The sequence below is a fragment of the Enoplosus armatus genome, chromosome 10 (assembly GCF_043641665.1).
Source record: "Enoplosus armatus isolate fEnoArm2 chromosome 10, fEnoArm2.hap1, whole genome shotgun sequence".
Taxonomy (NCBI): domain Eukaryota; kingdom Metazoa; phylum Chordata; class Actinopteri; order Centrarchiformes; family Enoplosidae; genus Enoplosus; species Enoplosus armatus.
The window spans coordinates 10544720-10571212 of record NC_092189.1 but is presented as its reverse complement, the minus strand read 5'-3'; the positions used below and the strand labels follow the sequence as shown (position 1 = coordinate 10571212).

The window sequence follows — 26493 nt, the reverse complement described above, 5'->3', positions numbered from 1 at the left end:
TGCATTGTGAAATGTGTATGCCAAAGTTATTTTCTTTTCTGATCAAGTATAACTTCATAAACATCATAACAAATGTTGTTTGTTAATTCTGCAAAAAATCCAATTTTATCTGCCAAAAAATGGTCAGAGATCATATTTGTGGAATTAATGTATTTATTACAAATATTACGCCCTTGTTTACAATCCCATAGCTGAATAAACACAGTGGTCAGAAGCCAGAATCTCACAAAATGTCACATGGCCTCAAAACAACTTCTAAGAGAAACAAGCCATTCAATAAAAAGGAAATCAATTCAGTTTTAAACAGTAATCAAAATCTGAGCTCTGGAAATAAAAACAAGCCTCCTTCCAACCCCCTGCTGCCCCATTTGTATTATAATCTTTGCCCTTCAGCGAAGCACAAATAACAGCCAATTTTTGTGTTTATGTTTATGTAAATCTCTTTATGTGTGCCACAAATCCTCCAAAAATGGGTTCCCATTCAAAGTGTCCAGTTTAATACAAGCTGAAATGCTTGTTTGAGGTAAAATATCTGCTTTATTATTCATTTCTTCTACATACATCTTTAGCCAGAAATTTCTTAGTGGGACTCAAGTGTTAATTTACATGAACTGCAGTCTATAGGGCCCACCACAAAGTCTTAATGAAACATATTTCAATAGCCTGCATAATAAACAACAGTGTGTGAAAGAGTCTTACTGATTTTAAAGGTGTAACCAATGATGATGATGAGAGATTTATCCAACAGAGGGAGATCGTTGACACAAGTGACCCATGTACCAGATCTGAAGACTTCCTAAAGCCAGTGGTCCTGTGATCTCAGCCATGCGTTGTGCACACACAAAGTAATCATGTGCAAAGCTCTCACGTGCGCATCAGATTTGATGCACATTACATGCTTTACATGGATTTTACGACAGCTCCACAATATGTGCATTTCTTGTCACAAAGCATCGTTTGTTTTGGTAGATTTGGAGGTGACTATATTCACTTTTTTGGTAATAGCATGTCTTGAAAAAATGAAGTAAAAATAAACCATCTCTTTTCCTGTGTTTTTTTTCCCTCTGTCTCCTCTTACTCACATCACCCCATTTGTCTCTATCCATTTCTTTGTCTTCTCTCTTTCTCTCTCTTCCCTCCTTCTCTGCCTCTGTTTTTCTCTCTCCATCAATACAGTTGGCTGATGACAGTGCTGGGGCTGAGGAAATGGATGGTGTGTCTATTTTTAGAACCAGGGAAGGAGGGCAAACCAAAAGTAAGCTAGGGAGAGAGGGAGGCAGAGAGAGAGGGAGGCAGGGAGGAGGAGGAGGAGGAGGAGGATGGATGTGAGGAGGAGATAAATCTGCATTCTACCGCTGCCTCTGGTCAGAGACAGTTGGAGCTACAGAGAAGCAGCATCACCGGCTGGAGACACACAATCATAAATTAAAAACACACTCAGCTGCAAACAGGCTGCATATATATCTGAGACTGCAAGAGCGGAGAAAAGAAGAAAAGATCAACTGGACTCGACAAAGACAGAGGTGAGTGGGAAAGCAAATTTTGCAGTAAAACCTTACATTATTCCTGAAAATGCATGAGGGGAAAATACACAGGGAGCCTATTCTGTGCTTCAGCCCAGAGCTGCTGCCGTGGAACCATTTTTAGCTGCTGTATACCAAAGGTGTGGTCTAAATTTAGCAATGGTTACACCTTGGAAGAAACTGGGAGAGGCTGGCATTTTGGTTTGGCTTGCACTATTTTTGGCATGGAAGTCGAGACAAAAATACATTGTGGGCTACAGTCGGGGTTAGAACAATATGGGGTTGCATAAGAAAATATAAGCTGAAACATTCTGTGGCTCCACATGACTGAGATGGCATTTAAAATAGTCATCTATTTATGTTGCCTCTTGCTGCTCCTTGCTGAGATTGTTTGTATTTTGGGCTGTTTTCACTGCCACTCCAAAGTAAGCAGGGGACGGAGTCTGAAAATGGGGAAGAGGAGAGTCAGGAGGAGGAGAGGAAGGTTTACATGTGAATCAAATTTGATTGATACAGTTAGGGGTGAAAATAGACGGTTGTGTTTTGAAACGCTACAGGCTATTAGTTACAGTTAGTCAGTGTGTGAACAATGTCGAGATAACAGCAAAATGATGTAACAGGAAAAACACATTCGTCACATGAGATATTTGCATAAAGGACTCTTGAAAACTCTGCCATATGTTGTTACATAGCTGTTGAATCAAACAATGTTTCCTTGGATGGATAGCGCACAGATGTGCTGAAACTGTTTTCTAATAAAGCAGAACCTGGCAGCCGCATTCTTTATTACACCTGGTCAAATCACATCAGCATTTCAATTTGAGCACTAAAACTATCAGCCAGTCATTGTCCACTGTAATTACCATATCCAGTTACTGTCTTTAAATCTGCTTTTGCAAAAAAAAAGTGAATTTAATGTAAAACTGAACACAAATCAATAGAAAATGTCTTTCCTGAGGCTGATATAGTGTCTGTTACTCTGTCTGTATGTTCAACTCTTTCCTCCTTGTCTTTCTCTCAGCTATGCGGCCGCGGTCCAGACTGCTGTCCAAGAGAAGACTCCTGCTGCCCACAATCAGGGAGGGCACAGAGGAGACGCTGAGGGATCTGAATGAGGCCAACACGCTCCACATCGCTGGCCACAGCCAGGCTGTCTCCTCAGAGGACTACCTCCTCTCCATCTGCCACCTGGCCCACCCCACCTTCCCCACCAGGGATGTTTCCCCCTACAACATCCACACACAGCAGCTGGACCAGAAGCTGCGGCTGTCACGTCCTACATCCACCTCCTGTGAATTCAGCCCCACAGAGGAGGCACGTGCCATCCATATGCAACAGGGAGAAGGGAATGAACTGAATGGCGGGCTGATGTTTGGCAACACTGACCCTCTGGAGTATCTTTATGGACACCAGAACAACCTCTCAGGAGGCGTGAGGAGGGCTTTTGTCGAGGGAAGGTTTATAAGGCAACATGGGAGCTTATGGGAGGGCCAGGCTCGCTCCAGAGCTCACAGCATCCCCCGTGCTTCAAGTCCAGACCTCCCACACCAGCGCAAGAGCAGCTGCCCTGAGTTACACACCACCAACACTAACACGTCTATACCAAACATCTCCCCAAAACACAGCTTATCCAGGTTGGAGGCCAGGAGAGGGAGCCCAGCAGACAGAGGAGCAGAGGGAGAGAGCCAGGATCCAGCCATCAGACAATCCCTCATCTCCCAGTGGATCTCTGACTGCAGGTCAGCGTGGAGGGAGGCGCATGTGCGAGCCTGCATGCTGCCCGCCATTGCTGAGATATAATGGACAGACACTGTGACAGAAGACATTCCTCAATAAAGTATCCTAATCTTTTTCTGTCAGTGCATGAGACATTGACGTTAGGAGATATGTAGACGTGTATTATGCAGTTATGTATAAGGGATATGTTTAAACACACATTTGAAAACATACAGAGGCAAGTAAATATTGTCATAATTGTCCATCTGTAATGTTACATCAATGTCATACCTATACTATTATGACCTACCTATGCTTGATGTATGTTGGTCATCATACAAAATCATAAAAATGGACAAACCTGCAAAATGTTTTTTTTTTTACCTTCCAATGTTTTGTGACTGTAAGTGTGAATAAATACACAAATCTTTTGATACTCTCAACCAAAACTACGAGTGTTTTTCCTCATGATCGGTGTTTTCTTGCATGTGTAAATCCTTCGACAAATGAACTCCACTCTCCGCTCTGCTGGTGCCAGGCGCCGGAGTTTCTATGGTAACTGTCGTGGGATCCTGCTCTGGTAAACACAAGGGTGGAGAAGCACAAGCTGAGCACAAGATGACACCGCTGGACCTGAACACGCATGATGCAGGTCATCTGATGCTGTATTCACCTGAAGACATTTCAATATTACAAAGAGCAGAGTTTATTTGTCTATGATTAATATGATTATTAATTATTCATTATTATTAATTATTATTCAGCCATGATTAATGAGAATTGTTTCCATCTGAGTAGGTTTAGAAGAAAACACTTCAACAACACATAAAAACCCTTTGGATGTAGTTTTGAATCTTAAACACTAGATGGCTGACTTATGTCATTCACTACTCAAAGCTCCTGTAAGCCATGGAGGGCCTTAAAATACACATTTTATTGAAAACTGAGGTCAAAATAAAAGTGTCAATTTACCCAAATACCAAAAAAGAACAAATATCTGCCTTGTATCAAACCATGCCATTTAGTTTTGGTCTTGATATATCTGCCTCTGAGATTTCTGCCTCCTCCCAAATACAATGAAGGTGAATCACATCTGATTAAAAGATTGAAAATCTACGTTTGAAAAATTCAACAGCAATGTGTCCTTCCAGAGAGCTACTTCCTCTAGTCCCTTTGAAAACTGTTGACTTGCTGTAGTTGTGCCTGAACACAGTTTTCATTGCAATGAGGGATTATTAATAATATTATGGGCGCTCACTTTTGGTTTTACTACCAAATAAATTACTTAATGTGTCTGATTGCCTGAATATATGTGTGTCTTTGATTTGTGTGACTTTGTTGAGGCGACGTTGCTACGCTCCCAGCTCCCAGCATTTTCTTTGGTGAGTACAATGTATTATATTGACGACCAAAACTACCAACCGAGGTTGTTGTAATAAACCAGAATTACAATTTAAAACCATTATCAAGTATTAGTGAACACATAAACTGGAAGAAACATCAAAATAAAAGGGGGAAACATACTCACTGATGGTTCCAGCGAGAGAAAAAACACCTTCACTGTCACAGGAAAATAGTCTTTTAGTGTCTGGAAACTCTTGAAAACTCTCATGAGGTCGAGTCGACACACACACAGCACACAGAAATAAAATTGTTACTAAACTGATAGTTAGTCAAGACAGGCAGTGCAACGATATTATATTAACTGTACATTAAGACATTTTCACACAATTAGTTTAAATAGTTTAATTTAAAATCATAAATCTGTCTTTTTGAAGGCTGTTTCAGACGAACTACATCAACGGTCTTAATCTTGGATGACTCCCCCTACAGCAGTCAGGTTTCATTATTGTTACTGCTCTGCCTCTGAGGATAAAACAACACCCTATTTAATGGCATGTATTTGTAAAACATCATTCTTAACTTTAGTCATAATATATTTGAAAACTACATGAAAACTTAATAATATGGGACCTTTACAGAATAAGGAACCGTCTCGACCGTGCTGTGGAGGGCATTTACCACACTTCAGAACCACACAAAGGAACAATCCTCAAAATATCAAATGAAACTAATGTGAACCTTTTGACCTTCACCCTCAATGCATCAACATGCCTTCTTTGAACGCCTGTGGCAGTGGGTCACTTACAATGCAGACTTGTTTAAGTATGAAGAAACTCCACAAGTCCAGAGAAGAGTCTACTTAACTTGCGACAAGCTGAGACAAGAGATAAAGTGGATGTTGTGCAGAGGAGGACATTCAATTATTTATTACTATACTATATTTATATTTATATATCTAAGTACAGTTTTGAGGTACTACTTAACTTGAGTATTTCAATATTATGCTACTTTATACTTCTACTTCACTAAATTTCAGATGGAAATATTGTACTTTTACTCTGTTACATTTATTAAGAATCTATAGTTACTTTTCAAGATGAGGTTTTACATAAAAAACATATATGGTAAGTTCAAAAAATAAACACATTGTCAAAGATCAAACCTTACTAAAAATCTGTGTCTAGTTGAAGCCAACAGTTGTCACACTTCAGATATCTAACATGAGCTCTGCTCAGCTCTGCCAAAGTGTGATTTCCCCTCAAACTTTCTCACTTGGTTTCATTTAAATAACTGTATGATGCACTAAAAAGCACTAAACGATAAAACTTCTGTGTATGTTTTCATTCCAGCATGCGTTTACTTTATCACACTATTCACTTATTGTATTTCATCACAGCTTCTCTGCTACAAATCACTTTTTAAATGAAAAGAGAAGTGCAACCACACGAGGCCGTATACCAAAAGTCTACAGAGGAAGAGACTCTGCTGACGTTACTAGTTCCTGACGGCTCATTCTGCACAGGGTCCCGCTTTGTGGTATTGGCTTTTGGTGAAGAGCTGTTTCACAAAAAGGAAACATGAACTATTAGAGACAGTTGGTAATCCCCTCCCCTCCGCAAACCCACAATCACCCCCTACACTGCTAATAGAGCAACTACAAAAAACAACAATTTTCCATGACCCATGCTGGTCATGTATGAACTGCCAGTGAAAGGTGGACCTCAGAGTTTCTGTAACAGCCACAGTGCATGAAGGAACAAGCTGTACTTTGCTGATGTGAGCTTGTGCGCTCTCCAGTCCCCAATAAGTAGAACCCATAAAATATTAACTGAAAGGAAATATAAAATATTCAAGCTTGCTAAGTGCAGTCTGTCTGTCAGAGTGAAAATGGAGTTCGTCAGAGGTGGCAGCAGCATACACTGTACCACTGCAAACCACCGTGTGATCACCGAATCCCCCAATAAGTCAACCAGAGCTTTTGATATGACTCACACTTCTACAATCACATTTCATTGTGTTTATATAGGATTTAATTTGTGCTATAAGCTTTCTTATGGGACAGTAGTTTTAGAGAAGTCACTCTTGCTGACCACCTGACCACTGTTGTTTAGTCTGTACCATAAGAAGAAATAGATGAAAGTCCCTTTCACTGGCCTTGAGTCTTAAATTAGCGCAGCTTTCATTTCTAAAGAATCCAACAAACTCAGTCTTCAAGGATGAAGAAATATCAAGCAAAAATACATTTATACCACAAACCAATTTTCAAGTCCAGACAAGAAGAAAATGCCTCATTGTTAACACTTGAATCTCTGAACTATAAATCTCCAACTATGATGATTTTTAAGATGCATTGTAGGAAATATATGCTCCCACTTCCTCTCTCTGCTCTCAAAATCCTTAAAAAAAACATTTTGTAGATATTTGACTGTCATAGGACACAAATCTGCTTTTGCCTTCAGGGTCCTTTATCAGTCTTTATCTGCTTTCTCCTTTTGTTCCAATCGGCCTGAATAAAGAAGAAAAGAGAAGGATGTCAAAAACAGAGAAGGAGATATAAGTCTTGATGGGATTTCATTTTGTCCAGAAAACTGAAAGAGGACATAAAACTGAAACTAAAATTTAGACTATGCTTTCTGCTGAAACCGTGCATTTCCTTTCAAACTCATGCCATATCACATCTATCCGACGGTGCTGTTAATGCCTAACAGAATATAATGAGGAAATGAAGACCAGACTCCATCAGATAATGCTGTTATTATTCATTTATTCACACCACAAATGTCATGACAGTGTAACTACCACGCAACTACAGTGGAAAGTAATGAAATCATACTTGCCTTCATTTCTTTCCAAGCCCTCGCACATTTGATTTGGTGCTGTAAATGCTAAAGGTGTTAACCACTTAACACACACAAAATACAGAAAGAACCAGATGTTGCAAAGATCACCGGCCCACACTTTGTGTTGCCAAATATGAAATACACGCATATCTAAACTAACTTGATTCACTTGTTTTTTTGGGTTTTTTTACCAAGTCTATCAGACATGTAGGAATGTACTAACAAATTGAATTATATGGCTTCTTTTTTTTTTTTTACTTTATTTGCCTGATTGTGGCAGAAAGGATATAACAACATTCCAAAATAAAGATATTTAATGTTATATTTTTTTTCTTTATTATGGTATTTTATTGTCACCACGACACATATTTAGTTCAGTTGTGTCTTAACTTATATGCAATCAACCCAACTCAATTTTCCAGCACTGTACTGATAAGCGTGATCTTTGTGTTAACTTTATATTGCAAATCTTAAGCGAAATGTAAACACAGGTGACCAAAATGCTATCATTAACTTCATTTTTATTTTTAAATTTATTATCATTTTTCATTTTTATGGTATCAAAACAAAGTGTGAAATATATCCAAAGATTTGTTCAAAAGACAATTTATACAAACAGTGTAAGTACAAGTTCGATGTAAATGTTTCATTGTGAATGTAGGTTTACAGTTCCAACAAGTTTAATGATAGCTTTAATATTCTTATTCTCATACATGATATTTAAATTTACTTTTAAAATCTTTAATCTGGTTAAATTATTAGTATATATGACAGGAAGGGAAGGAGAGTGGAACAAGTGAGTGTATTTTTTTTTCTTGCGGTTTTTGAAGTTTCACTTTCCAGTCTCAAAAAATTCCCATGATCACAGGAAGAGTGATGTATGTGTCTAAAGAGAGTATTTAAGACGACCCTCAGCCTCTATCCCTCACAGCACTTCTGGCTCTGACTGATCTCTCTAGCTGCACTTGTTACAGCTCCTTTCTACCATCTTCACCACAACAAACAAAGATTTGTTTCTAGCATCAGCGTCATCTTGACCAAAGAGGAAACCAACAATGTCCAGCATCATGAAAGTGTTTCTGCTCCTGGCTGTCATGGTCTGCATCTCTAAAGCCCAACGTAAGTTTTTATACTTTTTCCATTATTTACAACTCTAACACAGACAACGTAACGCACGTTTAGTTGACAGAGTAGAAGGAAAACATCTATTTTTGATATGTTTTGCTATGTTTTGGTTGCTGTGATCATAAATCTTTAATTAAATTGATTAATTAATATTTATCTTGTCTTTCTCTCCAGGCCCCGAATCCGGACAGCAGTGTCTGTGTAAACGTGTCAGGGGGAGAATTGCCTCAAGGTCTGATGTAAAGGACCTCCAGATCTACCCAGCAACCATCTTCTGTGACAAAGTAGAGATTGTGTAAGTTACCCTAAAATCTTTCATTCATTTTAATGTGTAATAATTGCAAAATAAGTTTTGCTATTTGCATTTTTGTACTAATAGGAGTCAGTAAACCTGCCATTGCCAAGATTGTTGGATGTCTGGCCTCAGTTGTAGTGAAAATCATAATGAATTCCTGCTAAATCAACAATGACCTGCCCATTTAAGGCATATCACAATCTCTAAAATCACTTTTGGTTGTCAGTCTACCTGCCTGAATCATTTATGTATCTGTTTATCAACTGTATTTGGTGAAGAGAGTGTGCCTTTCCTAAGTCACTGCACCTGAGCTCACCTCTGCTGTCTACTTCAACAGTGTCACCCTCAACAGCGGCCTTCGCTATTGCCTGAACCCCGAGTTGGCCCAAGTGAAAAAGCTCCTGGCTAGCATCATGTGAGTATATTTACAGACATGAATCCAAGCCTCATTTTCAGAATACACTGACAACCCGACAACTAATATCGATCTTCCAGTGAATCCCCATATTTAACAGAAATGAGTGGCATAATGCCTTCTCTACTCTTTTGTAATGTGTCTAATGTGTGTTTTACTGTCATTTCTAGGAAACAGAAAACCTCCACTGCAGCCAGACCCACTGAGCTCACTTCCACCCCAGGCAGCACTGACACAGCTCGCATCTGACTCTCTCTTTGACTCCTCGGATAAATAAGAAGCTCAGATGACCTCTGACCCCCAACAAAGGCACCTTAAACGAATGTAGACGTGAAATGAATTAAACGTTTTGTCTATTAACCTTCTATTTATACTGATGTGCACACACAGTATATTTCCGTTCTATTTCATTTCCTTTGATTGTTTTTTGTAAATAGATTTATGTGTTGTGAACCAAGTTTTTCTGCATTTTTTGGTCATTTCAGTTATTTTGATAATAAATAAAAATACCAAGTGAGCATTGAGTGATCGTTTTCTGTTCTTCTGACACTGTATGTGTGGAAAAGGCCCCCCTCCAGCAGACTTGATCTACAGTTCTCCCCTATCTCTATCACCCCATCTGAACTCCGGCTCACTTTGCATGGTCTCTGGGCCAATCAGAACTACACCTAGGTTTGCCAATTTCCCCTGAAACTGTTTGCATCAGGGGCAAGGAGTAGTATCGGCCGGTAGAGGGCAGTGCTGCCTTGCTAATGGATATAAACCTCTGTTTTAGAGTAATTAAGCTTCACAGATGCCTGTTAATACACTGCAATGCCATTTGCTGTAGGGCAGTTTGCACTGTGATCTGCATATTTGTTCATTAGTTTGCCTTTTCACATGAGCATTGTATATATTTCTAATGTTATTTACATGTTTGTTCTTGTGTCACATGTTACTTTCATACAGATCAACTGATTCACTTGACAGCAGCGCAGGAATGTGGTTGTGATGGTGTTAAAATAAACAGATTGGGCCTCAAGACGTCAGTGTGGTTCTCGTCTGCAGCGGGTTACTACTGATAAGTGAATCCAGCATAGTAACAGCACGGACGCTACAACTTCCTCCAAGTGGTCTTTCGAGCCTGGTCCTGGATCAACAGTGCTGCCTTGTGGTTCAGAGCTGCCAATGCAAGAAATACAGTAAATGTGTCAGTGATCTCATGCAGGATTAGGTTGCCAAGCATTAAATATCAGAGGGAGTTACACTCTAAGGTGTCTTCTAGACACGATTAATGGGTCTTACTAGTACTTACATATATCAGATACCAAAGGACACCAAAGCAGCAGGAAGACTGGGATTACAGGTTCAATAACCAGCCAACAACCACGTGTTCCTGCTCTGCTCTGACAGGGGCGGCTCAGGTCGGATGAGTCTCATGGGCTGTGATCCTCGCACACACACACACACACACACACACACTGACAGTTTTTCCCTGGAGACTTGCCTAAACCGTAACCCTAACCTTTAACCTTGATCATTCTTCTAATCTTACTTTAACCAAAACCAAATGTAACCCTTGGCTTTTTTGGTGTTCCTTGTGGGGACTTTTTTTGTGGAAATTTAAATGATTTTTAAAATAATTTTTTAAAACAAACATGATAAATCACCAGACCATCTCAATTTTGAAACATCACATTTGAATGGTGTGTTTTCCTCACACTTGCTGACATTGTTGCACATAACACGGGAACACTTCACCATACCGTTATGTTGCACCACAGGCTACTTATTCCCAAATAGGCTGCTGGGCTTTAAGTTTCGGATGATCACTTCCGCCGGCTCCGCTGCCGGAGGGCTGAGTTCACTGGCGCTGCGTGGACGCCTCAGCGCACTGTTTACTCTTTGCATGTCCAAAAGTCATGGATGAACCCACCCGTGAACAAACAGACTGTATTTGTTCGTTCAGTCTGTCAACTGTCAGCGACTGTGGTATAGAAATCACTGCAGCTGTGGAATAATTTCAAGAGGGGAGGAGAGGGAACATTGGCAGGTTGAGGTAAGTGTTAAATATACTGCAGCATTCATGACAAGGTATTGCCCTTCACGTAAACGCCGCAAATGACAGAACAATATTTTTTTTTAATGGCTACAGTGAAATTGAATGCATGTAGAGATTATGGAACTTGCCAATCAATACATGGTTGAAATACTGGATGTTTTATATTATTTAGGTCGCTTCCCGAAAAGTAAATGCTTTTGTTATTATAGTTATAGTTTACAGATTTTTTGAACGTTATTCCCACACGCCCATGGCGTGACTGCCTGTTCCTGTTTTAGCAAGTCACTGTATTTGGCTCCCCACAGTGCTGACGTGATCAGCAGATAGATGTCAGCTGTCTGCAAAGAAGGCTAGACTAGAATACAAAATGCCACCGACTCAGATCTGAAAAATATGAACTCTGTCAGAATTTAGTTTAACATTTTGCAGATGGGGGACATTTAAGTGAGGAAGATGCAGGTGGATTCCGGTGGAAAGTGAGCTCAGACAAGGCTGATAAGGAGCACTGATAACAGAGGTAGACAGGTTCACCATAACACTGGAGGACTAATGAGAGTGCTTTCTTTGTATTTCAGACAATAAGGAACTAACTGTGGACCACTGGCTCCATTCAATCAAACAGACAGCATTTCCTTATTCAAAAGGTTTCATTTCCTTGTGAAAATGAGCCTGCTTTAATTCACTGTTTTTCTCTGCCATGGGCAGATGAGAGGCTGGTGTGAGGGTGACTCCAACATAAACTGACATTAATGACTGTGCTGTAACAAGACTCCCTGCTTCTATTTGGAGCAGGTCAGAAACAGGACACTTTGCACTGTGCACAGTAAATACTAGTCTCTGATATGTTTATTCTCTGACTTAACCATGGTTAGGCCAATAAAAACATGCATGCATACATTTATTTATTAGCTTCACTTCATCTCCAGGGCTGTGATGACATCAACGTGTTGTTGCACTACACACTTTGCTTCCATTGGAGGACACCTTTCTGTCTGTCTAGTATTGACACTGTGTGTTGTCATGTGATGAAGTGTTCAGGTTTGGAGTCCAAAGCCACACAGAGTGGACCTCAGCACTGTCACCCTCAAGAGTCTCCTGTGGTCAGCCCCTCTGATCTGGTGTTGAAATGTCCTCAAGACAAGGAGACATTCCAGGTAACTTTAGATTTGGCAAATTTAAGATAATATAAGATATAATAATCCTTTATTAATCCCTCAGCGGGGAAATTTGCATTGTTACAGCAGCATACAGGATAGTGTAGTATGGGATATAATAAATAAAAAACAATAAAGTCCATTATAAAAAAGCTACTAAACCTAAAAAACAACTATAATTTACAAATTTACAAATTTGCATAACAAAAGAAAGAAAGATAAGGGAATTATACTGTATTCCACATAGAGAGATGTAGATATTGCACCATTCATTATACATTCATAAATATGTGGATTGTCCATTTCGGTGTGCAGGCATTTACGGACACAGACATATTTGACATGTGGGATAATCGTTACATTTTCTAACTCGTGAAATTATTGCTGGTTTTCTGCAGCTCTTGAGTCTGGCATGTCATCCGGACTCTTTGGGGGCTTATCGTGCCCCATTGGAATGACTCGGCGCAATATCAGCTATGACGAGCACATGGATGCCCCCATGCATTCACCACCTCCAGACATGACTGTCAACATCTTATGGAAAGACCCCGTCATCCCACAGCACAAGTTCAGGAACACTGCAGAGGTGCTTTCCTGTTTGTTCTTACGGTCTGATCGAATTTGTTTTGTGAAGATTAGGTGCACGCCTGGACACGTTTAATTTGCTTGCTCATTTGTTATGTAACTGTTTTGTAAGTAAATCCTAACAGTATAAACTTGTGTGACTAGGAAGGCGAGAGTGGTGGGAAGTTGCTGACTTTTGAGGCATCAACGCCAGCCAAGTCCCCAGTGCCTGTTGTGAAAGCCAAAGCCACCTCTTTAATGAGCTCACTTATGATCAGTAAGTCAACAAAACTGAGTAGCTTAATTGAAGAACATTTATTTTCATTTTGATGAATATCTAGACATACAAGTTACAAAGACACAAATAAACTAACTTTCTTCTCTACAAGTCACAGAATTATGTAAGCTTTGCCTATGATTGTCCAAATGGCTGCTGCCTTGGCTGCCAAATATGGATAAACAATCATATCAGTATCAGCTGGCTAGAACGGAGAGCAGCATGTTAAAACATTGACTAATTTTGTCTCCACTGTTGACTATATGCCCGTCTTCACTTAGAGCACACCCAGGAGAACTTACAGAGGTTTGAGCACCAGGCAGGTCTGACAGATGCTGGGTATTCTCCCCACAAGGGGCTCTCTGCTGAGGACACCCGCTTTCACCGACTTGGTGACAGCACACTGCCAGTGAGTATGAACAAATGGGAGGTAGAAGCCTTGATGTGCCAAGGAGCAGTGAAAGGTTTCTCTCTGGCCTCCAATAATAATAAATAACTGAAAAAAATATGTGTGACAGGTGTGTTAGAGGGCAGCCCAACTTGAAGTTTAGGCCTGAATGAAAGGTCGCAGGTCTGACCTTGATGAAGTCTGTTTAGGCTGAAACTTTTATTCACGTTTTTTCTACCACCAGTAAACTTTTTGCTAGATTAGATTCCAACAGGATGGAAAGATTTGGTTTGTAAATGTCACGTTGCTGCACAAGCTCTGAAAATGTTTTCATGATCACAATGCAATGCATTAACATCCCATGAACACTGAAAACAAGAATAATGTCTCAGTCATCAAAATACAACTTGCATAAATAAAATAAACAAAATTGGGAGTTAAATATTAACCAGTTGTAAGTATTAAGTATTGGGCTTGATCTTTGGTATGTGGGTCCAGACGCTTAGCAAAGACTTCTTTAGAAAGTCACAGAGGAGGGTGCTGTGCATACACCTTTGTGCACAGTAGGCTGAGATTGCATGTATGTACAAAGGCTGTTTTTTTTTTCTGTCAAGATTTGTCCAGTTTCCTTGACCAGTGCTCACGTTTCAAGTGCTATCAACTGACCTGTCACAACCCTAGGCTACAGCAACATTTCAGTAGCACATTATGCGGACTATGTTCTTCACTAAAATATATATGGTCTGTGTTATTACATAAAATAAGGAAGTATTATTGTGAGAAATTATATGATAGTACCACACTATTGTAGCCTGATGAGTGATTGCAGGCTAAACATTGAAAAACATCTTGGTAAACAAATTACATAATCAGCTCTGTGCTGGCTCCGCTTCGATTGGCAATGTTGCCAGGCAACGCCCTTAAATGAATCGAGCCCCCTTATTTTCTCAAACGGACCAATCAGCGAGCTTCTAACAAAAGAGACGTTTTGGAGGCCCACTGCGTTGTGTACAGACGATATCGTCTGTGTTTTCGAGAAATAGTCCCTTAAACTTGTTAAAACAGCTAATTATGGACGAAATTAAGGAATCTATCGGACTGGAACGCCAAAGAAATCTAATCATAAAAAGGTATGTCAAGGAATTGTTGTGTTAAGCTAGAGTATTTGTACATTCAGGCCGGAAAGCAGGCCTTTAGCAAAGCAACATCGTAACGTTAGGCTAGCTAGAAACGCTGGCATTCGAGCAAGGGTAACCCGAGTAAAGAAACTAATTTCTTCATAACGTGAACTGTTAATCATCAGCCTATGTTAACTTAAGTTAAACTACCGTGGAGCTCACAACTGAGTCAGAAGCATAGAGACTGTCGTTAACTTTTGTTGGTTAGCTGTTATGTGGCAGTCCAGGGTTAATGTTAGCTTAACGCCTGCTAACTAACGCTAGCGTTACACTTAACGGTAATATTGCTTAATAAGAGTGGAAGCTACAGAGAAGGAAATTCATCAGAGACCGCTGTCATATCTCAAGAGGGTTGTGGGTTTTCTAAAAAACTGCTTTGGAAACCGTTATGTCTCTATCTAACCCCAGCTTCCTGAGGGGAAACTAGCTATAATGTGTACCCCTCATGTATTATCATGTAAACTAGCTTAATGATAATAAAGGAGTGGCACAACTGGGGCTGGTTCCCAGGTTTATTTAATACATATTCTACACGAGCCGCACGTCTGCCTGTCATGTGCTATCACGAGTTGATCATAAGATGTTTTTTTGTAAACGTATTTGTAATAAAATGTCCTTACCTATAAATACATGAGAAGCACTGGGTCTAGTGTGAAACATGTTTTCCCCACTGCAAACAAAAGTAGTGCAAATGCCAAAGTGTTGTTGAGGTCTGATTTGGAATATTCTGGCTGAGGTTCAGCAGGGTTGGAGCAGTGATGAAATCTAATAGTATACTGACCCAAATAATACACGGGAAATAAAAGCCAAGGGGATGCTCCCTGTTATTCATTTGCACAGTGGCCACTGTCCTGAGCAGAATGCAGGACCCCATATACAAGATTGGGATGAGTTTGCAAGGACGGTCAACATATGGATGGGAATATACCCACATTGAATGGAGACTGCACATTGAAAATATTCTTCCAGAGATCATTACTGAAATAAACCTAAATGTCAAGGCAAGTATGGTTGAGCATGTATTTTGTTTCTTAGAGTTATCAGGATCTAAAACTAGCTTTTGTTAGAATAGAAGAGGAGTGATACAAAACCAGACCAGGTTATACTCACGTGTTGCAGGTCGTGCAATCAGTTTTCTGAGTGAGTCTCAAGCAGTTTATGTTCATAGAAATAATGGCCTTTAAAACTTTTTAGCTCTGTGCTTATGAAAGCTTATTTTGATGTTTGCTAATAATGTGGCTCACCATCAAATCACCACAATTTTCTCATAAAGCAGTCCTTTCTCTGTGTCTCGCTCTCTCTCTTTTCCCACCCACACCCCATGGTCACAGGTGATAGGCTCAGAGGGTCTGTGACGCACTGTTATTATTTTTGATCAGCAGGTCCAGAAAAACACTGCTGACCTTTTTAGATTGTGTATTCAGGGAGTGTTTGCATTTTAAATAAGATCAATGCTGTATCTCTGACACATCTCTCACAAACATATGCTGTTCGTCCAACATGGACTTTGGGGGGGGAAGTGCCACAGCTGTGCTGCTTGTACAGGCCGCACAAGTCAAAAACGAACAACCAGCCAACTGTGTTTATGAATATTAAAACTTGTTTTAATAACTTTCAAATATATAGGGTGATTCTGGATCAGTGGAGGGTATTCCTTCATTGTTTGTTTCATTGCTTGTTTTTTTTTCTGTCTGTGCAGAAGTTGAGAATGCCAAGCGGGGACTTCAAGGAGGACAGGCTTACAACATCAGCACAATCCACCCCCTCCGGCACCCCCTCCGTCACCCCCTCCGTCACCCCCAGTGTCACCCCCAGTGTCACCCCCTGTGTTAGTCCCCACACATCACCGGCGCTTAGTCGCAGGTAAGGGTCATGCTGCTGAAGTGGTTAGCTCGTATTGTTATTTGATCTAAATCCAGAATGTTATGTTGAAGTGGATGGAAACAGAACCCCTACTATAACATGCTTCATTTCCCAACATGGCCCATATTAGGTGCCATGTGGCATATACTTCCCATGTTTGCTTGTATGTTCATGTCTTTCTCTTGCTTGGCGGAAATACAGGAGCTGGTTCCAGCTGAGTCCTGCGCCTTTTTTTGCCACCCCAGAGCTCACCAGTCCCAACCCTAGCACAGACATGGGAGGAAATGAGGGAGGAGGAGGAGGAGGAGGAGGAGGAGGAGGAGAGAGGTGGAGCTTCTTTGGAACTCGGTCAGTGGTACAGAAGTCCCCCACTGACCCAGGCTCTGACACCAGCACAGGTGAGAAATTTATATCCAGTCCTGCATCTAGATCTAGACTGTATTTCAGTATTTTTACGTTTTTAATGCACAGCAGATGGTATAGATTCTCTTAGCAATAGGTTGAACCTTGTGCCATGACAAACTCTGGTTAGGCTCTCGCTGATTGTTTTTTTTTCTAATACAATAATGCGGGTTCCATTGCCACAGATTAACCCTGGTTGCCACTGAATAGCTCTTGAAATCAGTGGGGATTTTCCAGTGACTGGGTGGGGCTATGTTGAAGCCACAATCTGCAATCCAAATGTAAACAAAAGGGTTGCCTCCCAAAAATTAAGACACAAGATGGGACCCTCTTATCACTTATATTACAGGTGTTATATTGTTTTCATACAAAGACTAACATTAGACGAACAATAAATCTCCATCATTGATGATTTCTGAGGCCTGTTTCACCCCTGACCACACCTGGGTGTGGTTTTGCACGTGAAACCACAACCAATAGTGAGGTCACGTGGTCTTTAAAACCAGGACACTAAAGCTGCTCCCTATAACTGCTAGATTAAATCATTACTGACAACATTTACCATTTCCTCCTCTCTCCTACAGGCTTCTCACTGCAGTCCTACTTTGGCATGCAGAAGTCCTCTACCATGGATGGCACAAACAGCCAGGTCAACTTCAAGGTGGAGGACCCTGCCAACTTCATGCCCCCCAAAATTGAAATCTCGGGCATTGAGGCCAAGCGGGTGCCCCCACGGCCACACAAACTCAAACCTCGGGACATGAATGTTTTAACACCCTCGGGCTTCTGAAGCCAGACCAGCTGTGTAGTTACACCTCTACACCACATCTTAATTGTTTTCTCCGTCTTGTTGCTTATTTGTTTTCCTGCCTTCCTCTGTCCCCTCCGCCTCTCTGCAAATTCACTGAGGCTGAGAGGAATGAGGTCCACCTATATTATTAGCTCACTAGCCCCAGAGACATGACTGCACTGTTATTCCTCCCAGTGGACCTAATCAGATGGATTGCTGTCTCCTGTTAGTCCACACCATCCCTTTCCTATCTCTTCCAACTCATTGGTCCAAATAAAACCCCATATTAAGTAACTTCATTTGTCATCCCTAAAGATGGCACTGCTTTGTATTATTATTGTTCTTCTGTCATGTAATGGGTGCATTGGCATGCATTGCCTTGCTGTCCTTGTTCTGTTGTCACTGATGGCATGAGATTAATGTTGAAATATCTTGTCAGTCCTCTGCTCAAGCTTATCACTTAAGTATTGCTTCTCATAGAAAAACTGACCAGCTATTTCAATGCATAATAATCAGTTGCCTCACTTGTATTATGATTTTTTTATTTTAAATAAGCTCACAGATTTGTAGTGTAGTGCTTTTCTCTGTTAGCATGCAGAGTATAGTGTGGTATGACTGATATTGTGCCTAAATTTGCTGCGTCTTTGCTTTTGGCATTCCTGCCATCTAAGCTAAGCTTTTGTTTTTTTTATTATGTGGAAGAGCATCTTATTTTACTTCGTGAGAGCCTATGACTGCTGACCTGAAGTGATTTTTTTTTTATTTCAACTTAAGTATTTTCAGATTGTTCTGCTTTAAATCAACATTGTTCATTCTAGATAGTAGTTGGTATGTTGGATTTATCACATTTTTATATTGCATCACAATATTGTTTCAAGATGCTATAAAAATACAAAGCATTGAAGTGGTCATTTTCAATTTTGCCTTTTCTGTGCCACAATCCAAGAATCCCTGCTGTTTTTATTTGAAAAAAAGTTGATGAATTCCATTAATTAATTGCACAAGGGAGATCGTCTCCCACTTACATCTGTAAATAAATCTGATACTAACGAGCAGCAAATGGTCCTCTGGTTCCTTTCTTCCTGCAAGCATCTGGAAATGTAAGTATATGGAACCGGCACAAGTACCCCACTTCCTTATGATAGTGTGGAGTGCACACTCATTTATTTAATTTATTGATTCAATGTGTATTCACAGCATTATGCACTTTCTTTATTGTAAGGAAAGACCATTTTGCGATTAACATGCGGTATCATAGCAGTTTTTTCTTGACCAAGAAAGTTTTGAGTGTCGCATCATTTCCATATGTATGTGATTCTCTTCACATATATTAATCCAGTGTATACAACATGAATCAAAGTAAAAGTAACAATAATATATTCTTACATTTTCCTTGTCATGGAAGAACAATCAACTGGCACCAACCTGAATTTTCCATTGCCGTTAGTGAAATTTGACCCGTGGTGATAATGTGCAAGGATTTTACACCAACGTTTAGTGACAGTCTTTGGCCACAAGATGGTGCAAGAAATCCAACATGAAATCACAGAATAAGTTTTACACCCATTAGTTTGACTTCTATACTTATCATGTCTTATATTACTCAGAGCCTTTCCAATTACAATCAAGAGCAGGAGCATGCATTCTCAAATCAAATCATGTATTAAGTAGCCATGATATACATTTTTTTCTCTTAATCAAAAGTGTGAGGAGGAAGTGCATGTAGCCACGCAGACATGAAGGGCAAAGGTGAGAAGAATCAATAAATCTCTCTGTTGACAAGTCCATCCAGGTCATCTTCATATTTTCATTAGTCATGTCCTGTCGTCAGTGAGATTGATGTTAATGTAACAGCAATTATATTGTCAACAATGCCACACGATACTGAATATTATTTACTACCCAACCCGCTCTCTCCACGTCAAAGCAAACATCCAGGCCATCTGACAATGAGCCCGCAGGTAGAAACAGTAGAGGGCAGAGTCCCTGGCCCGTAGGATCAACCATAAACTGAAAGGGTTTACAGCCTTGTTAAAGCTCTCAGCAGTTATTGTCTGACGCTCTGTTTATTGTGTGTGGGTGAGAGAGACAGCAGCAGTGTAATAGATTTGTTACAGGGCGTGCCTGTTGCCCTTGTTTACTTATTACTGAAAACACTAGGGTGCAGATACAGAACATTTATATTGTACAGTATGTTCTGATATTCAAAAGTACAAGTCAATAATGAATCTTCCTTCAGATTTGGTGCTGTGGTTCTGACAGCCTCGAATTGAGGCAAAACTTCAACGTTCTTTCTCATCAACTTTCAACTTTGACTTTCATTCATTCAGGAATTAGCTGGAGCTCCTAAAGGGAACACTCCTTCACTTAATTACAGGCAGTTTAGTGTCCTCGTCTGGTTTTCAGGTGGTGCTGCAGGAGCAATGGAGAACATCAAATGAGACAGGCAAGTGCAGACAGAGAGCTGTCAGTCAAAAGCTGGAGGTGGACAGTCATTAGTGGCAAATATAAGGATGGATTGACAGACGCAAGATGAAAGGCAGAAAGAAGATAGGATGAAGATGGAGAAAGAAGTTTGGTTTGGTTTTGGTTTAAAGGTTTGGTCAAAGTACAAACACAGACAGAGATATTCTGTCTTTGGGTCACATTTCCGTTAGAGGCATGCAACATGGCACATGAACAACTGGGCAGCGATGACTGAGTCAGTAACACAAGACTGAAAACACACAGAGCAGTACAGCAAAGCAAGAGAAACAGTGGGTGATGGAGTCTGGGAGGGAGAGAAATGGAGAAATAGAAAGCAAAGGGTGGAGTGCCCCGGCAGCCATGACATAATACAGATGGCTCTCTCTGGGTCCGACATGACGTGGTTGCGTAGCCCCCCCCCGCTCCCTCCCTCTTCTCTGGTCCCCGCCCCCACCGCTGCTCTGATCCCACACAAATCATTTAGCTCACTCACAGATGTGCAATGACAAGCACCACCCTGCCAGGGTGACCACGCACCAAAACAAACACCAGGGCCTCATCTGCAATCTAACACGACACTCTCACTTACTCATCTATATTTTGAAAAACTGGTCTAGCCAAATTCCTTCCTTAACAACCTCAAAACAATGACTTTCAGTCCCCTGACTATATTTTAAGTCCTCACACCCCTGTGACACAACGTAGACTTGCCAGTCTGGCCAGATGATGTGGACACAGAAATAGGAAACACTTCCTGTGCCAGTTTACAAGAAACCACAACATTTCTTTCAAGATCAGCTCGCTCCAGTGATCCAGGTTTAATAGTGATGTTGTTAAAGTCTAAATGTGCACTTTGATGAAGATTGTGTGAACTTTCATCCAATACGTGTAGGAGTGGTAGAAGCACTTAATGTCACGATGACTCCAGGAATATGCCAGGAAATCCTCACACCAGCTCTTGAGTGCGTGAATTCAAGAACAGATTACAGATGTTGGGCTGCTGATACCTGATCTATACAGAGTAAATATCCTCAGGTGGCGATAAACACTTTTAAAGGCTCCTGTGACGCAAAACATGTGTTTCTTTTTTGTTTTCTACTTCATCTGTACATGGCATGTTGCTTACTAAGCTGTGGAGAAAATTAAGATGAGTTTCTTACACTAAAGAAAGCTGCTGTGATAAGATAATAATATCTGCAAGAGACAGACAAGACGTTATTACTGGAATTACTTTTCATTTATTGTTTCATTTACAGTATCTCTTATCCATTAAACTCAGCTTGTTTGCGTAACAAGCACCACCAACCACAGTGATGACTAATGTGTTTTTCAGAGGTAATCTAGTTATTCACACAATGACACAAACAGCCGATGATAAACCTTGACGAGGGATTTGAAGGGGGTCCGTTTTGACGTTTGCTGCTGGGTGGGCTTTTCTGTGCCGTATGCTTCGCCGTCTGACACATCTGGGGCTGATTCACAGGGAGCTGGCCCAGAGGTGAACCCACCAGGCTGAGAGGAGCTTGGGAGAGGGGTGGTAGGGGGGGGGCACAGGGACCTAAGCAAAGCGGATGGCTGTCTTCAGGTACTGTATCCTGTGAAAGTAAACATCAATCATGCCCACTACCTGGGGAAAGGCTATTAGATGTAGGTCACACATAAATCAAATCAGTGTGCATATGTTACGCAATAACAAACTGCTGCACCTTGTAAATTTTGAAGACGTGACCTCTGTTACAGCATCTGCATGTCCCTGAAGAGCCCCTCCAGAAAATGTCTGCAGCTACAGTGTGTAGGGAATGTATATAGGGGATGCAAGCGTCTGAGCAGAACAGAGAGCAAATACTATTTGAATGTTTTCTCATGTGTGACTCAAAGTAAGTCTCATTTGACCCATTTCCTGAGCTCTACCTCATATCTTGGGTCTCTTTCCTGCTGATCTGAATCCATCACAAGGTTGTTACCCTCACAAAAACGAAACTGAAGTGCCAACTGAAAAAGCTAATGTACTCCATTCAAGGTCATCCATTCAAAATAATAGAGGGCAGAACACTGTTTTTGTGTGTGTTTGTCATTCCTTCTTTTGCCTCTCATGTTTGTTTGTGTATGTATGGACAGAGGGATTACCTTTGCGTTCTGCACTGTTTTGTTTTTGCTCTTTATCATCATACCTGTTTTATATAATTCAGTTTCCAGCCTCTGGCCATCAGGCTGTGTGTCTCTGTGCTGTTCATCAGGCATTCTCCTGCCATCCCCCACTGAGAAAGAGAGAAGCTGAGTGCATTGTTGGGCCCTCCTGTACTGGCCCTCAGGGCCTAACATGAAGCAGATGTGGAAGGGGAGATCCCCTACAACAAGGTCTGAACAGTCAGCTGGAGGTGCTCAACTCACCAGAGCCACATCCGGTTGATGCACTCAGACCCTGAAGCAGCACAAACCCAGAGAGCTGCTAATGCATAACGCTTAATATAAGAAAGCTTTCAACACTGCCTGTGTGTGCTTGAAAGTGAAACATGCAAGTGTGTGAGATGATTCATTTCTTGGCTGTGTTGCTAAAGGGGACAAATTTAATACCCAAGAAACGTGTTGAGCAATTGAGTACATAATATTTCATAATCTAAATCATGTCGTCCAGGCTGCAATGTTTCCTAATGGAACCAATGTATGTCCATGACTTGGCAGTTTTTTATCATTAATCACAGTTCACATATCCCTCCCTGTATTAACCCTCAAATATGCAACAACTGTTTTCCTGGTTTGTGCATATTCTACCTGTTATTTTTTACAATGAATACTTAATGATCTGAACAGGTGAATATGGAGGAGGATGGATAGATTCACTAATGTTTATTTGTTTTCATGTGATGTGGTTGTCAGATGTTGTCAGACTGTGATTTGTCATTCTTGTGGGCTCACCCACACTCAGCACTAGTTTATCTGGGTGTATCCTCACAAAGATTCCTTACGCTGTCACTTCCATGACATGATATAATGACCTGATACTCCAGTATGCGACAATTAGAGAAGATGAATCACCAAATGTCAAGCAATCGAATAAATTCATAACCTAACAAACTAGAAGTGAAAGGTTAAAGTCTCAAAAGATAAAAGTGGAGATGAATTAAAATGTTGAAACTCCCTGAAATTCCTTCATCTGCTGTAGCAAAACCTTGCTGTTTGCCCATCATTTTATATCACTGTAGTAGTTAAGGAACCTTTGATCTTTGGGGTGGATCGCATTGGATAACAAAGTCATGGTGCACACATAATTATGCTTTTATTAATCCCTTAAGCCTGGAGAGGAATGCAGTTCTTTGGCTTCTGTCACTGGTTCTCACTCACGCACATCCACAGCACACCCAAACACATGTCAACATAGGACAAAGAAAGATGCTCACATGTACAAAATCATTGCGGACTGTGCAAAAGGGGCTTCAGATCAACATCAGGAAAAATACTCATAATATTTTGAATATAGAGTATGTAAAAACATTAAAATACATGGGAAGATATATGTGCAAACACGCAGTAATATTGGTATTAAAATGAACATTTAGGCCTCATGTATGGAGTTTTGTGTAGCAGTAGTTCTTATAAAAGAAATTATAAGTTTCCGTACACTCACAATAGGCCACTTGTAAAATGGTCCATCCCTGTTCTCCTTCATCATGATCACATATGGGCTGATGTGGTTTGGACAAAGCGAGGTGAGGCGTGTGACTTGGCGAGACGCTAACACATTCCTCAAGCAGAGACGTGGACAGTAAGTGGACATGATGTGGTCAGAGAGAACACACGAGTACTACTTCTCTGATTCTGGTTCTGTGCCTTTCTTCGTCATATTTTTATAGGTCTTCCTGTCTCACGCACTGTCTGTGTCCTGTCCATCTCAATGCCTGTTGGTACCCATCCAACCGAGATACAGGCAGAGACTGAGATAAGCAGTGTCTCTGCCTCTCACTGATATCTTTCATATGTTTTTTAACCATAGTTCAAATGTAGTTTGATATTAAACCATAGTTTATACAAGAATTGAATCTCCCTCAGTATCTGTCTTCTGCAAATACATACTGTATGTTGCAATAAATACAAATATATGAACATGCAATAAATCCATATAAACGTGTCCAAGTCAGTGAGTTTCTATAATTTATTAGTGATCTAAACGTTGCCTGGCATCAGATCTGAGCTCCGGCAAGACCTTCGCACAGGGGAAACTGGAAGCAGTAGGAGTAATCAAAGTGATAAGGTTGAAAGGTTACAGTACGTTCATGACATCTGTGCTGGAAAGCTGTTTCAGTTGGACTTTTGCTAACCCAGTAATACAACTTAAGTGCTGAAACCATTTTGTGAATGAAATATCTGATAAATAAATAAATCTGCTTCATCCGCTCATTTGTCAAATCAATAGTGTTGAAGTCTCTGTTTAATGTTATGTAATGTGTCATCACTGTTTTTACAACTCATCTGGGCGTACCAGTTTGATACCTGGGACTTCTATAAAACTGCTTTCCTAGAGTTTACAATAGAATAATATTTTTATATCAACATAAAAAGCTTTCAGTGTAACTGCACATAAAGTAAAACATGTTCCAGAGTCCAAGAAATATTCAGGTGATAAGGAAGCAATCTGTCAACCCTATCAGGCAGGATAGGATCAAAAGAGGTGCCAGTGGATATATATATATAATCGGGTTTTTCACAAATCCATTATTCAAAATACTTCATGTTCGTAAGTCAAGTCAAGTCAATTTTATTTTAATTGCCCGATATCACAAATCACAATTTGACACAATTACACATTGAGGCATTAAGTTATTACCAGGAAATGATTGATGAACAAATTAGGCACCAGTTAAGGAATTAAACTAAAATAACAAGTAGCTCGTGCATAACACTGAGTCACAGACTGACTACATGACCTACACCCTTTCACTTCTAAAGGTCATTTACACCGGCTTCACCATTCTGGGTTGCTTTCTCTATCGGTCGGTCCTACAATCCATTAACCTCATCGTGGGAGGTGGGACCATGCAAAGCACAGGATTGCCAGACAGGGGGCTGTATGGTGGATAGCTTTGCCACCTGGGCCAGTACAGTTTGAGTACATTGTACTCTGGTGAACCTGAGGGAGAGAATTTCCTGCCCACAGTGGATCCAGCAGATTACAGAGACAACCACAATGAACCGGCAGCTCGGGAGCTGGATAATCATTCATGAATCAGGTTTCTATTTTTGTGGTCCCATCAGTGAAAACTGTCCTTTAAGTTATTCAGGAACTTAATTACAATTAATTAGCACCTGTTGCTCACTCATTCCTTAGTAACTACTCACCTATTGTTGTGTAAGTATAGGACAATTAAATGTTACTTAGCAACAGCACAAGAATATAAATAGATCCCCTATAGATAATAGAAATGTTATCTCCAAAAGTATGAGCTTCCCATTTTTCCGAACATTACATTCAATTAAAATAATCACTATTAATTGCAGGTATTAATAGAAAAACAGAGACACTTTTATTCAGATCTTTAGGGGAATATTATAAACAGGGAGCAGGAGGGGCCTGCCAGCTTAAGGTTTAGCTGGTTTAACCTCAGCAAGGAACTGAGTGTACATACAGTTACACCTGTTCTGCTTTATGAGCACAGTAAACTAATCATCTTCCTCATCTTCAAGATGCCTGCTAAAAATGAACCTACAGGCTCTGTTTCACTGGCAGCCTGACAAATGGTTCAGGGAGGACCAAACCTTTATAAAACAAATGATCAAAGAAAGAAACGATTGATAAGTGAAAAGAATGATTTCAGTTATACTGTAGCTACATATGTCAAACTTGTCTGACAGGTGCCCTTATCGGTTTGTGTCTCATTGGAAGTGGAAACAAACACACTTTGAACACTGCTGACGTTAACAGGTGGGTTGACTGCTAATTGAGTTAATAGGCGCCTATGACGAAGTGAAAATGAAGAGGTGAATACTTGTGAGGCGGCAGGACCGTGTTGTGAGGACAGGGGAGGCTGTCAGAGGAGGTGGGGCCGCCGCCTCTCCAGGAAACACCATTTAAATGAATAGTGGGAGTGTGCAGTCGCTGTGGATTTAACACGGGAGA

The 26493-nt window shown here is 40.6% G+C and overlaps 2 protein-coding genes across 2 annotated transcripts; both read left to right on the top strand.

Moving 5' to 3' along the window:
* Nucleotides 1-8415: 8415 nt before the first annotated feature.
* Nucleotides 8416-9704, top strand: LOC139291611 (C-X-C motif chemokine 10-like). The gene is made up of 4 exons (XM_070913707.1): nucleotides 8416-8542; nucleotides 8723-8843; nucleotides 9181-9258; nucleotides 9429-9704. Exons 1-4 carry the CDS (start codon nucleotides 8479-8481, stop codon nucleotides 9505-9507), a joined length of 342 nt encoding a protein of 113 aa, XP_070769808.1. The 5' UTR covers nucleotides 8416-8478; the 3' UTR covers nucleotides 9508-9704.
* Nucleotides 9705-11144: 1440 nt separating this feature from the next.
* On the top strand, nucleotides 11145-18965 carry LOC139291269 (putative monooxygenase p33MONOX). The gene is made up of 9 exons (XM_070913242.1): nucleotides 11145-11296; nucleotides 12331-12453; nucleotides 12852-13039; nucleotides 13183-13294; nucleotides 13576-13703; nucleotides 16240-16242; nucleotides 16560-16723; nucleotides 16925-17121; nucleotides 17710-18965. Exons 2-9 carry the CDS (start codon nucleotides 12426-12428, stop codon nucleotides 17913-17915), a joined length of 1026 nt encoding a protein of 341 aa, XP_070769343.1. The 5' UTR covers nucleotides 11145-11296; nucleotides 12331-12425; the 3' UTR covers nucleotides 17916-18965.
* Nucleotides 18966-26493: the final 7528 nt, after the last annotated feature.